This window comes from Gracilinanus agilis, chromosome 2 (genome assembly GCF_016433145.1).
Source record: "Gracilinanus agilis isolate LMUSP501 chromosome 2, AgileGrace, whole genome shotgun sequence".
Classification (NCBI taxonomy): Eukaryota; Metazoa; Chordata; class Mammalia; order Didelphimorphia; family Didelphidae; genus Gracilinanus; species Gracilinanus agilis.
In genome coordinates this window covers 693473315-693488222 of record NC_058131.1, presented here as the reverse complement: position 1 = coordinate 693488222, position 14908 = coordinate 693473315, and the positions used below count along the sequence as shown (strand labels likewise).

The 14908-nt window shown below is 47.9% G+C and overlaps 1 protein-coding gene across 1 annotated transcript in view; it reads right to left on the bottom strand.

The window, feature by feature from the left end:
- PPA1 (inorganic pyrophosphatase 1) overlaps positions 1–13991 on the bottom strand; it is a 31455-nt gene extending 17464 nt beyond the window's left edge. Inside the window, exons 1-2 of the mRNA XM_044659172.1 lie at positions 13752–13991; positions 9852–9910 (exon numbers count right to left, since the gene is read on the bottom strand). Coding sequence (XP_044515107.1) covers positions 9852–9910; positions 13752–13815 — 123 coding nt within the window. The 5' untranslated portion in view covers positions 13816–13991. The remainder of the gene's footprint in view (positions 1–9851; positions 9911–13751) is intronic.
- Between the last annotated feature and the right edge of the window lie 917 nt (positions 13992–14908).

Sequence of the window (14908 nt, the reverse complement as noted above, 5' to 3'; positions counted from 1 at the left end):
CCCCCTCTTCAGAAGCCCCTGGGTCTGAATTTGGTTTTCTCTCCTTCCTATCTAGCTGTGTTATCTAGGGAGACTGGAGTCAGGGGAGGGCTTGCAGTACACCACCTCTGGGGAATACCACTTGTATGAGACTGGGCAGGTCATTGACCTTCCCCAGGCCTCAGTTTACTCTTTTGAACAAAAAAAGGGCCAGCCTGGATTGCCCCCAAAGTCCTTTTCAACTCCAAGGATTCTATAAAGTACTTGCATGATGGGGCTGTTGGGAGGATCAAATAAGATCATCTAAGAAAGGATCTGCAAATCACAATGTACCACAGAAAGATCAGCTACTAATATGAAAAAAAGGACTTCTTAAATAAATTGTGTAGGGGCAGGTAGGTGGCACCCAGGCCTGGGGAGGAGAGGTCCCGAGTTCAAATCTGACCTCAGATACTTTCTAGCTGGGTGATCCTGACTTGTTACCCATGGCCTGGCCCTTAAGGCTCTTCTGCCTCAGAACCAATACACAGTACTGATTCTAAGAACACCAGGTGTCTTTTTTAAAAATAATTGTGTAAGAATACCTCATTAGTTTCACAAAGCCTTCACCTCATTTAAGAACCAGTTCATCAGCATCCATTTGCATTTTGTTTGTAAAAGAATTCATTCAACAGAATCCCTGTCACAGGGGGGGATGGTCCAGATAACCTTTAAGGTCCCCTTCAATGAGGAACCTGCAATCTTAGAATGGAAGGCCTCTCCCTGAAAACACTGGTTCTCTAAATTCTTTCACTGATTTTGGGGCAGATTACATAGACAGGGCATAGAATGGGAAACCTACTAGAAACTCTTTCTGGTAAGGATTTCACTCCACAACGGATCTCCCCAGTTTGGAAGGTCCCTCTCTACTGCACTGTGTGGTGACCTGCATCATCTCCAAAAAGAAAGACTGGCCGAGACAGCCTCTGGGGTTCTTTCTGGGTTCTGAACAAGCCTCTAATAAAACAGAAGCATTCCTGTAGCATTTCATGGTATACAAATAGGCGGGGAGGAGGGACAGAATTATTCAAGGAAGAGGTCACAAATCTGACCCTGAGGTGTGAGGGAACTCCCAACTATCTGAACCTCTACAAGCATCCATCCTGACTCGGATGAAAGCAGGGCAGCTGGTGAGTCATATTTTTATGAACAAGTTCATTCTCTAAAAGGTTGATGAATTAAATTAAGGGGAACCTGTCATTCTGGACCAGATCTAGACCAATAAAGAAGGAAACTGCTTGGCAAAGGAAGGAATCATAGGAAGCTTATGAAAAAGAGGCCATGAGGCAGCCTTAGAAGCACATCTTCTGCTGTAGATTTTGGAAAAGACCCTGACAGAGTAAGAAGAGGGTCTGGAGCTGCTAATCTAGGGAGAACACATGACCTGGGGGCACTACAAGAACAGTGTTAGCACATGAAAGTTCAGAATGACCCAAAACTGTCTAGAAATGGGAAGAGCAAGGAAGAAGGGCATTTTAAAGCAGCTGGAGGTGAGATCAAAATTAAGAGGGAGAAGCCAGGCCCCCAGGCCACAGTGCAGGAAGTCAGGTAGGTGAGCCCTTCCACTTCAATGGGCTCCTGTTCTCCGTACAGAAAAGCAGAAGGAGATGCTAAAAGAGCACTTGCTACATTAGAGGAATTCAAATTACCAGGCCTGGGCAAAGATACCCTAGGCAGTGAAAGAATATGGGCACATGATTGCTAAGAATCTCTGAAAGAATAAGAAAGCAGCAAGGACAGGGGGTGGGGTGGGGGGATGGAGACTATAGGATGGAAAATAAGTGGACATCAGGCAAAAGGAAGGCAGATCCTTCAAACTATGGACCAGTGAGCCCAACCTTCTATCTGGATAAAATTCTAGAACATTTTAAAACATTCTTATTTCACTGTGATTCCAGAGGGTCCGTGATGAAAAATATTACAAACTATGTTGAATGGATACACTACAAATTTATGTGATGCCATCCATTTGGAACCTCACTGCAGCAAGGTTATCATTCTCCTAACTGAATGATCTGCCCACTTCCCACAGTAGCAATTTATACCTTTTCATCCTCCTCAAACTTCCCACCCTCTCAGCTGAAAACCTGGTTTCATACCTCACTGAAAACAATGAGGCAATTCGCCAAGAGCTTCCTCTTCTCTCCTTGCCCACAAGTCCTATCTCCCTCCCAAGATCCCTGTCTCACATGAAGAGGCAGCCCTTCTCCTTCTCAAGGCAAAACCCTTTTTTTGCACAAGGCTTCCCCGAATTCCATCTGACCATCAGCAGATCGTCCCCCCTCTTACCTCCACTCTCTTGTCTAAGCCACTTCCCTGTTTCCTACAAACATGTCTATGTCTCCCCTATCTTTAAAAACTCCTGCTCAAGCCATCCATTCCTGCTAGTGGCTCATCTCTCTGCTTTTTAAGGCTGAACTCCTTGTGAAGGCCATGGAACATAGATGCCCCATTGCCTTTTCTCTCACTCTCTTAACTCTATGAAGTCTGGCCTGACCTCATCATTCCAAAGAAATTGTCTCCCCCCAAAAGATTGATCTCTTACCTGTCATCTCTTGGCCTCATCCTCTTCACCCCCCTTCTTATTCTTTCTTCTCTGGGTTTTCATGTTGCTGCCCTCTCCTGGTTCTCCTCCTATCTGACCATTTCCCTACCTCTTTTGATGGATCTTCATCCAGGTTATACCAGCCATTCATGGACATCCAACAGGCTTCTGTCCTGGGCTCAGCTCTCTTTTCCCTCTATACTAATTTACCTAATGATCTCACCAATGAGAATCAACTTATAAAAACTATGCCAATGATACTCCAATCTATTCATCTACCATTAGCCTTTCTACTGAACATCTGGTTCCCTTCTCCAACTGCCTATTGGCCACCTTAAACTTAAGGACAAGAGTAAAGTCCTTGTCTCCTTCCCGCACCCTCCTGACTTCTCAGTAGTCCTCCTAGACCCTCTCCCTCTCCTTTTCTCTCTCTCTCATCCGCCCCCTTATCCACTCCATTGTCAAAACTTGTTCTTTGGTCCCTGTCTCTAGTGAGTCTCCCTCTTGGTCCTGATGCTGCCACCCACTGGGGCTGGCCCTCAGCACTTCACACCTGAATCATGTGAACAGCCTGCTGACTGGTGTGGTGCCCCAAGTCTCTCCCCTGTATCATTCCCTCCTCCAGGCCTGCAGGCCTGAACGTGTCCTCCTGCTAGTCAATAAACTCCAGTGGCTCCCTAGCACTTCTGCTTGGCATTCCCAACCCCAATCTTTCTGGCCTTACTGCACACCCCCACAGACTCTGTGATCCAGTCAACACTGGCCTCCTTACACAAAACACCGCAACTCCAGATGCTGGGCCTTTTCACTGACTGTCCTCCAAGTCAGAAATTCTCATGTTCTTTCTGTCTCCCTTTATTCCCCCCAAACTAATATTTTCTCAATGTGAAAGCCCCCACACTATTGGGGAAACAGAAACTTTGCTTGTCTGTCTTCATATTCTGTTTGTTTAGTATGGCTGTTTGGCAATAATTGGAAAAGAGAAATCCTCCAAAGGGACTAGCCCCTTGGCACAGGCCTAGAAGCGATCAAGACACCCATTGGCAGTGTTCCTTTAGGTAAAGTAAGTCTCAGGTCATTCACTGCCACTGGCAGGAGTGGAAGTTAGTCTGGGCCTCTTACTATAACTGGTAGAAGAATGATACTTCCCATTCAAAAGGGGTTGGGGAAGCAGACCTTTCCAGTCAGAAGAGGTAACTAAAAATAGAGATCAACAAGATTAAGCTGAATTTGATAAAGGAAGTCTCTCTAGTCTTCATCCAAGGACCCCCTTAATCTTAAGACATAAGAAAAAGTCTCAAGCCTGGCCTGAAAAGGGACTTCTACTGGCACACACTGATTTTTAAGTATTCAAACTGGCTTTTCCTGAGGCCTGGTCAGCCAAAAGAGAAAGTTTTTCTCTCTGTGCCTTTCTAAACTCTGGCCAAGTTAGGAGGCAGACAAGATACAGAAAAGAAGGAATCTTTGTGCCCTAGTCTGTAGAGACTGATGGCATTTTAAGTTAATTTGGACTAACTTAGTGAATGAATTTCTAAATTATGGTGTGACTTTTTATAAATGCTGAAATGTTTTGGTGAGTTTGTAGAATTTATTTTAAGAAAAAATAAGGATGTAATTTTGTGAGTTACATGGGAATGGCACAGAGACCTTTCATCATTCTTTCCCTGGAGAGTGACATTTATTTTTTTAGTGCCAGGGGAGAAGGTGAATTCAGTGATTAAAGGGGGTGGGAGGGATAGGGTTTGCAGTTTAAACGTATCTTGTACTTAAGAATTGTCTATTAACAACTTTTTTCTTGACCACAAAAGGAGAAAAGCTTATTTATATCAGGGAGCATCTAAAGAATAAGTACAATGTATTTCCAAAGGGTGTTTTGGTGTTATCATTGTATTTTCTTTTGTGAATGGTAGAGCAGAACTTATTCAGGTGAACCAGAAGCAAGGACACTAAAAAGAAATTGGATAAGGTCATGTGTCTGAAAGCTCTTAAGAACTCCAAAAGCAATAATATGGAAATGAATAGGGGTTGAATAAGAAAATATTTTGTGTCAAATGACAAAGAAGAAATTCAGTAGAGTAAAGATTAGTTCTACAGCCTGGGATATGATTAGGAAATAAAGATGAAAGGAACCGAGCACAACACAGGTGCAGTTTTAAAAGGATTTATAGAGAACAGAGAAAGTTTTAAGCACGTAGGGTTTGAAAGTCAAAGGAGTTTGGAGTTTTGGAAAGAGAAGTTTGAGGAAGGCTTCTAACCTCTTGGGATAAGGCAGATACGAGTCATCTGAATCCATGACTAATTTCACCTAACAGAGAAACCTGCCCTCTCCTATGTCCATCCTAGCCACTAGATATCAGGAAGCTGGTTTGGAGTAGGGGTGAGAAGGGAGGAAATGGGGAGAAACAAGACTTTTCTCAAAAGGAATAATTTACTAGATGTATTAGATTTGCCTACTTGGGTGCATTTGAGTCTGATAAGTTGGCTTTTAGCAACAGCAAATTCTGAAGTACTTTATTCATGAGAAAAGCACAGGAAATATTAATATAGTCAGAGCTCAATTAAACATTCTAGGAACAAAGTTCTTGGAATAAGGTTCCTCTGGGCAAAGCGGGAGGTGGGAGCTTTGACCTCCAGTGAGGGCCACTATTTCAGGTGAAGGTCTCTATCTCAGGGGGGCCTGAGCGCCTTTAGGACCAAGGAAAGGAAGGCCTGGACAGATTCAAACTTGAAAGTATTTGTCTTGGATTTCCAAGTGGATTTTAGCTTCTAGAAAGACAGTAGGAAGATGACTGTCTCCACAGAAGCACAAAAGCTCCTGTTATCAACCCCGAGCAGAGGAGAATCAGTGCTTTTTAATGAGCTGTCATTATCACAGTCTTGGGCTTAAGAAGTGCTGCTAGGGAGGTAAGTGCCCAGGGGTCCCTGAACTCATTAAAAACTCACTGGAATGAAATCCTTTGGGTCCAGGCCGTAGAGGCTCTGTTCCAAGTAGAGCCACCTTGCTATAGCTTGGCCTTCCCTCTGATACTGCTTCCAAGCTGCCCCGTAAATATATGTATACTTTGAATGTACCCAGCTGTTTGCACGTGGTCTCTCTCACAGAACAGGAGTTGCTTGAGCCAATTCACTCCAGCTCCGGAATTCCCCCAGGGAAGTGGCCTCTGGCAGAGGCAGGAGAGCAGCTGCCCACAGCCCCACTGAAGGAGGGCACACAGGCCAGTGGTCAGTTCTCAGCAGCTGCCACTCCTAGGCTGCATCATGCCTCCAGGCTTGGTACTTTCCTCGCTCACTCACCACTCTTCAGCTCCCTTTCAGGCACCCCATTAGAATGGAAGCCCCCCCCTTTATATTTGCAGAACCAGCACTTAGCTCAGTTTTTGGCCTAGGGTGGTTAAAAAATGCTTGTTGGGGGGAGCTAAGTGTGGAAGTCCTGGGTTCAGATTTTGCCCAGGGTCAGAGTTAGGAAGATGTCTGAGGCCAGATTTGAACCCATTTCCTCCTGACCTGGGCCTGATGCTCGCTCTTTCCACTGTGCTACCTAGCTGCCCCTTTCACAACCCAATTTCACAAGGTTGTTGCAAGGCTCAGCTGAGATAATATACATAAAACACCGAGTAAACACTTTTTGTTTAGTGATGCAGTCATTTTTAGTTGTGTCAGTCCTTGTGACCCCATTTGGGGTTTGCTTGGCAAAGACACTGCACTGGTTGGCCATTTCCTTCTCCAGCTTGTTTTACAGAGGAGGAAGCCAAGGCCAACAAGGCTAAGTGACTGGCCCAGGGTACCCCAGCTGCTAAGTGGAGGCTTCCTGCCTCCAGGCTCTGCGCACTATGGCACCACCAAGTAGGTGCTACACAGACTGTCAGGCCTGGGGATGAATTCTGCCCTGGCGGGTGTCGCTATTTGCTCCTTCTCAGTCCATTCCCTCCTCCCACCCCACTCCCACATCAAGGACACAAAATGCAGACTGAAAATTATTATGGGATAATTTGCTTTTTTTATAATCTGGTCTGGGGAAGGAGAGGAGAACTTGAAAGGGTTTACTAGGTCCTGTTAGAGCTAATGTAACTGTAAAGCCGTGAGGCTCAAACACCTTCTTCAGTCCTCAATAATGGGCTCCCTAACCCGGGGAGAGTCATCTCCTCCATGACAAGGGAAAAATTGGGGTGGGGGCTGGCCTTCAGAAAATAGTGTTCTATAAAGTTATAAATAACAGGCTTTAATCGCAGAGTAGAGGAAAGACCAGAACACGAAAGACTCAGTTTTTCAAAAAGAACTTCCTGTTTCGCAGCTATCATTGGATGGAATGAATTAAACTTAATCAATTAAATCCTCTGACCTCCAGGAAATTTCTAAGACATCTGGAGCTCCTCCAGCTTCTGCCCACCACGCTCTGTCTGAGCACACCGGACTCAAGTGTGCCTCGCTCCTGCTTTGGGCCATCTCCCATAATGGACAGAGATCCCAGCCCCAAGCCTGGAAGTGGGGGGGGTCCACAGACCAGAAGCCTCCACAGAGGTGCCCCCCTTTTGCCCTAAGCGACCCCACAGGACTTGAGTGAGCCCCATTCAAGAACCTGGAGGAAAATGAGGCCCACTGAGGTGACAGACTGAGAACTGGAAGGACCAACCCTTTCATTGGACAACTAAGGCAACTGAGGCTGCAGAGTGGGTAAGTGAGTTAGTTAGCTGGGCTCGGAGGCAGGATGTGATCTCCAAGCACAGTACTCCTTCTCACACAAAGAAACATCAGCCAGAATAGGGGCCTCCCAGTGCAAACGCAGGCAAGGCCAGCTTCTTAGAAGTGCTTGTCTTTCTGCTGCAGTGCCACCAGATAATCTCCAACCCAACAAAGGGTGGCATTCAAGAGAGGCAGAGGCGGCCCTGTGGCCACCTACCCTGCGGCCTCTGGGCCAGCCTGACCTGTTCTCCCTCAACAGCTAGTTAAATCCATCTGAGCAGGCATCGAAAGTGGAGCAGAGCGTCCAGGTGGAACGGTCGGTCTCTGCAGATGCCAATCTGACTGCAGGCCGAGAACGGTCGGGGCTCTCGTGCCCTCCACAACAAGGCTTTCCTGAAATTCGAGGCTGGCCCATTGCCTCCTGGGGATGGAGCTCGTCCAAAGCTCTGCCTGTGGATTTACAGTGGAGAGCTTGGAATGGGGATGTGGGGCGTCAGCACAGGCCCCCAACATTCCAGCTTGCGAATCTGGGGCGCGCTCAGCGATCCTACTTAAACGCCGGTGACGTGAGGCTGCACTTTGCAGCAAAGCTGAAGCAGAGGAACTTCCAAGAACAGAAGGGCACCTTCAAGGGTGGGGGCAGCCCTGGAGCTGGACGGAGTCAGTAGACCAGGGCTAAAATCCTGCCTCTCAGGTTTACTCCCTGTGTGATGTTGGGCAAGTCATTCCCTTCCCTATGCCTCAGTTTCCTCATGTGCAAAATAAGGAGGTTAGACGAGGTCCCTCCCAGCACTGAGGCAAAGACCCCATGAGGGTCAGGGAAAGATCAAGCTCTCAGAAAAAGAACGCCTGAGGCAGGGTGGCCAGAAAAGAGGACCAGGAGAGAGAGGTTCCTGTAAACTGTTACTGTTGTTCAGCTGTGCCAGACTCTAGGTGTCCCTATGGACTCTGTCCATGGGGTTTTCTTGGCCAGAAGACTGGAGTAGTTTGCCATTTTCTTCTCCATTGTGTCCGGTTTTTTTTTTTTTAACAGATGAGAAAACTGAGGCCAACACAATTAAGTGATTTGCCCAGGGTCACACAGCTAGGAAATATCTGAGGCCAGATTTAACTTCAGATCTTCCTGATGCCAGGCCCCATGCTCTATCCCCTATACCACCTTTGTTAATTGGGAGGGCCCAAATTGGTGGCCACCACAGGAGAATGAGAAACCCAAAACAACAGCTCATGTTTTTAATCTCTCCTGATTAACTCTGAAGTAATTAGGCTCAAGGGGAACCAGTGTTCTGTCCCAGAGGAGCATACCACAGATGGCCATGGGGCCTGCTATGACCAAATGACAAAGAACCTGGTCAGGGCTGAGCCTGAGCTAAGCAAACTCATTTCTACTGGATGGGGTAGAAACTCAGTCCCTGGAGAGGCTGAAATGTGTGGAGGCAAAACATTCTGGCAAAGGCCTGAGCTGTATCATTCCAGATCAAAAAGTTTATTTGAGCACGCAATTCGAAAGTAAATAAACTAAAGCAGATCTGAGTACCTATATCCTGTTTGTTTGAATTAACACAAAACTCAACGGGGACCCAAACAGTCTCCTGAAATCAATTTAATGACAACCCTGCTTCCCACCCCACCAAGTTAAAATGGAATTACTGCAATTTCTAACGGGGATTCTTTAACCTCCTGTTTTGTGGCACATTTTCCTAGGGGGGAAAAAGGAGAGAATGTTGGCTCCTAAACTCAGGAGCATAAGAATCCTCTCTTTTAGAGGTCTGAGGGTGAGCCCATGTTTGTTTGTTTGTTTCTTATGTAAAATTTCATTGGTATCATTTGTTTTCATACTGCACACATTTCCCCCTGTATTCTTGCCTTTTTAGTTTTTTATGGGTCCTGTTTGCTGACCACAGGTCTAAGGATCCATTTCAAAAAACTGATTCTTCCCCCAAATGTGTGCAGACTTCTGTTTATAAAGTTTCCTCACCTGGGAGTTCCCAAATCACTGGAATCACACAGGGCCAGTGTATGGAAGGGTGCCCTAGGTTTTAGATCGTGATCCCTAAATAAAACCTTTTCAATCACTGCTTTTTAAAGCTCCCTTTGTGGCTTATTTCAGAGCCATGAGCCCCTCTGAAGTTTATTCTGACAAAAGGTCTTTTATGGTTGGATTTTTCCTTTAAACCAAAGGCTGTTTTAGCTTGTACCTCAATGCTACCTTAATCAATTTATAGTTACATCAAGTTCACTGAACATAGCTTTAAGACTTCCTGAATGATTCAATAGTCAAATTCGGTGGTGCCTTCAGCTCTCCTCCTCCCTGGGGGAAGAGTCAGTTAAAGACTGCAATGGATAATGGAATTCCAGAGAGGTGGGGAAAGGGCTCAGAGACCACTCCTTCACTTTACAAACAAGGAAACTGAGGCCCAAGCAGAAGAAGCAATTTGTCTAAGGTGTAACAAAGGTAACAGTTATCACAGATAGAACATGAACCCACATTCTCGGATTCTCCAGTCAGTGTTCTGTGTACCGTGCTGACTCCTTGGGTTAGAAACAAATTCAAATGGGGAATTTCTGAGAGGGTGCCCGGAAGAAAAAACAAAAAAGCATACAGTACCTTGTCTGCTAAAATTGGAATATCATGAAACGGTGATATATAATCTCCATTTGCATTTTCTGTAAAACAAGAGAAACTAGTCAGCCTCCCTATTCACTGTATCCGGAGTCTGCACAACATGTATTTTCAGACTAACTCTTTATCCACACCTGCAGGAAAAGCTGTTTTGTGAGTTATCTAGAATCTGGCAAGAGGGAGGAGACAGCCTGAAGGCCAAGGATCGGGTTAGAGCTGCCCCACCCCCACGTGGCTATCCAGGCAAATCATTTAATCTTCTCTGGGCCTCCAGATGGGGCTTGATGACCTCTAAGGAATGGTCACTTTCCACTCTAAATCTCCAATTTTAGGAGTTACCCTCTATTACCAGAGACCTAAAGAACTGGTTGCAACATGATGAATTCTGTCGCTTTCATTGTCAAATGAAACTAAATTACAGAATTTTCGAAATGAAGAAACATCTGCACAAGCATGAGTTCTGTCCAAGATACAGTCTGTCCAAATTGGAAGAGGGAGCTGCAGGGGATGACCACATGGAATGGAGGGCGTTGCCATGCAGATGAAATCACAGGTCCTTGAAGTAAATGCATTAAAAGTAAGGGACAAGTGGAGAGAGCGCCAGGCTGGGAGTCAGGTGGACCTGGGTTCAAATCTGGCCTCACACTTCCTAGTGTGTGGCCCTGGACAAATCACTCAACTAGCTCTTACCATCTTTTGTCTTAGAACTGATACTAAAAATAAAAGTAAAAAACAAAAGTAAAGGATGGGCCAAGATGTGATCTAAGCTGGTCAGTGGATCGATGGATTCTGGGAGTTCTGCACTGCTAGAAGCCAGTGGGGTGCCCCAGACATGAGGCCACTAGGCTGCATAAGGCCGGGGATGAGCCCAGGCTGGGGAAAAGAGCAGGAAGAAGCTCCCCAGCCAACTAGGAATGGGCCTGAGCTCACACAGTGGGCCAAGAGAAGGTGACCTGGACCTAAAAGGGTGCTGATAAAACTTAAGGTCAGATCAAAGGAGAAGGGAGTTTTATGGAAACCTACAAACAGAAAAATTTTACAAGTCATTCTCCTTTCATTACACTGAGATCCAAGTTTGGCTATGAATCAGATTTTTGCTAAATTAAAATCTCCAAACAAGAAAAGCTACTGGACAGTATATATTTATTCTAAAGAACACTCTTCCTTCTGGTACCTTTTAATTACATTATTAACAGAAGTTAAAATCTTAACTTTTTATAAAGACTAATACTTCTGAGATCAACTATGGTGCTATCAGTCAATGTCAGCATCCAGAGTTGCCTAGATCCCGCCCAGCTCTAATTCCTGAAATCTCACCAATCTTCCAAATTCTTTGAGACTTAAAGCAGCAAAGAAATGAGACTAAGAAAAGCTGTCACCACTTCCTAAACCCAAAGGGGTCTGTGTGTCCAGACTGGCATCTACTTCCTTACTTTCTCCTGTGACCCATGACTTGATGCCAGTGTCATTTAGGATCAATTCTAAGACAGAAGAGTATCCAGGGCTAGCCAACTGGGGTTAAGTGGTTTGTTTAGGGCCACCCTACTAGAAGTGTCTGAGGCTATTTCAGTGCTTTTAATAATAATGAGTAGCTAGTGTTTATAGGGATTTGCAAAGTGCCTAATAATCTCATTTTCCTGACAACTCTGAGAGGTAGATGGTATTATTGTCTCCATTTTACAGATGAAGAAAGTGAGGCAAACAGAGGCTAAGTGACTTGTTCAAAGTCACAGTGTCAAAGGCTGGATTGGAACTCCGGTCTTGCTCTCCAGGCCCAGCACTCTATCCACAGGGCCAACAGACGGAATTTTTAAAGTTTTAGTTGGTTTTCAGTTTTGAGGGTTTTTTTTTTGTTGTTGAACCAGTGATTGCACTGGGTGTGAACTCTGGTCTTGGGAACTCCCTTCTCTGTCACTTGACAGAGTGACACAGGAGCTGTTCGGGGGACCCAGGGATAAAGGGCCTTAGCCAGGGCGTTACAGTTAAACCCAGCTCAGACTCCCAGGCCTGCCTACTAGCCACCAATCCAGGGCTGCCCCTTAGGGCAGGGCTCCAGGGCTGTGTGAACCTTTACAGGTCTACTCTCTCCCATCCCCCTCAACAGAAGGGGATGTTCCATCCTGGCAACATCCCATCTTGCAAGCTCCACCTCTTAAGCCCTGCCTTCCCATGGCACCCCAAAGTCTCCACTCAGAGCCCAGGAGGGCTCTGCTTCAGAATTTCCTAATTGTAGTTCCATAAAAGTCTGAGGAGAAGATAAGGAGCACCAGGGCAGGGAGTCAGCGGCTGTGCTGCTTCCTGGGACACAGATGAGAGCAGGCCCCTTCCCAGCAGATGGACTTCCTTTCCTTTTCTCTACAATAAGGGGGTCTGACCAGAGTCCCCCTCTCAATCTGATCACCCCAGAGCTGCCAAGTTCAGTAAAAGCCAGCAGAGGCACAGTCCTGCCCCAAGGCCCCTCACCAGGGATGCAGGGATTCTAGTAGCTACACTCCCTTTCTTAGGGGGCTGTTCTCCACAGGAGGCTTCTTGAACCCCAAAGGACCACCCAAAGGCCGGGCATTGATGAGCCTCTACAGCCCAGGTCAAGCAGAGTCTGAGCTGAAACACTTCCTGGGAAAAGGATAAAATAGGGCATTCTCCAGCCTTGGGCTCCTCTGCTTTGCACACAGCAGCCCTTCCATGCTTTTTGCCAGGCATTCCTTCCTTCTTGAAACCATGAGCCTTGAGGACAAGACTTGGGGAAGCGAGGATGCCAGGCTGACCCTGCGGAGGGTCCCTGCTCTCCCAGGAGTGCCCACACCACCCAGATCCCCTTTCTGATCATTCTGCACAGGCCAGGCTCCGAATGGGAGAACTGGGGTCATGCTCCAACCCTCTATTTTTACATTTCAACTCAGGGAAAAGCAGGCTCTCGAACCCTCATTCAGAGGCCCAAGTTCACTCCTTTTTTCCGTACCCAATTCCCACAAATTGGTGCGCTCAACCCCGGCTATCCCACAGACAAGCTTCCCTGAAACAGTGTCTCTACTACAAAGTATCCGAGAAAACAAGGAAAACATTCTCCATCCCCAGGCTTACTCCTCCAGGCCCCCCATCTTTGGGTGGTGAGGGGGGTCCTCGGGGCTCCCCTGGACACACAGTCCTTTCCCTCCCCTCTGGTTTCCTCCCTAATTCTCAGGGTTTATTTAAGCATTTCCAAACGCAGCTCCGGGAAGGCTTCCTGAGCCACGATGGAGGGTCTGAGACCCCCAAAAGCGGAGGAAGCCCCCATGGGGTCCAGGCCCTTTATACAGAAGAGGAGATCGAGGGGAGCACGGCTGCACCCTGGCCCTCCTGCCTCCATCCCCTCAACGTGGAGGAACCTTTGCCGGGGTCTCCCAGAGAATCCTCTTAGGTGGCTCGTTAACCCGAGCTCTCACCAGGTTTCTACGTGGCAGGTAGAGCCTGAGCTGCTCTGGAGGGGTCCGAGTACCCAGAGGGGAGGCCATCACTGGGGCCGGACCACCACGGGGTCTCGGGTCCGAGCTGTCGGGACAAGGATACGGGGAAGGACTCCCAGGTCCCTTCGGCCTCAGTTTCCCCACTTGTCACTCTAAGGACCCGCATCCCCGCTCTAATCCTGGCTCCAGATGCGCCTCCGGTGAGAGTGCACTCCATGAGGGCGAGAAGTGAGAGTAACTGGGTCTCAGTTACCCCTCGGCTCCACGGGGAGAGTGGCTCGACCCAGTCCCGACTCCTCCCCCGGGAGCCCCGCCGGCCACGTGGCCCGAGAATGAATGGATGAAGAAGCGCGAGGATGGGGACTAGGGGAGTGAAGGGGGGGAGGTGCGGGGCCGCCGGCACACGCGGGGACGCGCCCAGGGCACGCGCACGCGCACTCACTGAAGAAAAGCCGATACTCGAAGCTGTAGGGGGCCCCGTGCTCCTCGATGCCGTAACCGCTCATGGCGCCGCTCGCCTGTTAGCTCGCTCGCTAGCTCTCTCGGTCACCGCAGACAGCCCCACGCCGGCGGCCTCCTTCGCACGCCTGCTCCGACTCAGCAAGAGTGACTCCAGCCGGCAGAGCGTGCGCACCAGGAGGTAGCGGCAGGAGTACTGGAGGCAGTGGCGCTACCAGCCCTTCTTAATCCCTCTGCCTCTTGCCTACTGCGCAGGCGCGCGCTCTGCTCCGCCCTTTCCTCCAGAGTTCCACGGTCTCTGAGGACCTGCGAAAGCTACTTGCTAGGCACTGCCCTGAAGCTCTCTCTACCGTATTTTCTGTAGGAGCTGGGACCAACACAAGCTTCCCCCCTACCGCATTCTCTATAGAAGCCTCCCCTATAGCTTAGCCCAAGACCTGGCTCCCCAGCAGAGAGAGGTCCCCAAACCTTTCAGAGCTTCAGCTGTTACGTTTAAAATGTTAATTATTGAAAATATTGACACGAAAGTGCTTAAAACTGCTCCGAGAACTTGAGGAAACCCTGTATAGTAGCCGAAGAGTTAGACTTGGGCAGAAAACCCCCAAGCCTGTAGCAAGATCTTGCCGGAAGAATGGGAGACTCAAACTCCGTTCAATCCCGAAGTAAGAAAAGAATTGTAATTGAAGAAGTGGTTTAAGGGGTATAATAGCCTAATCTCTGGGGAAATAGCCCGGGGACCCGTTAGATAGCCTTAGGCGGGACGGATTAGCCCCGGGGGAAGCCGCCTCTCTGGAGCGCCTTCTGCTGCTCTCTCGGAGCAGAGTAGCAGCTTTGGTCCTCAGCTTTGCATATTTATTACGATCTGGGGGCTAGTCGTGTCCAGAGAAAATTCCAGAGAAATCTTCACCTTTCCTGAAAACCCTGGAAAAGCCGGCATGGCCAGATGCAGGGGAGCTGTGTTTGGGGGTTTGACGTGTACATCATAGGGAATACGGAGCGAGCGCGGGTTTGGGGGATTCTTCTGGAATGCCAGACTCCTTGGTGCGAAGGTCCCACGTCCCGCCCCCTCCCCGCCCCCCACTGTCCTTCAGCCATCATTGGTCAGTGTAGGAGATGACTCACTACCCTTCTGGAATGGGA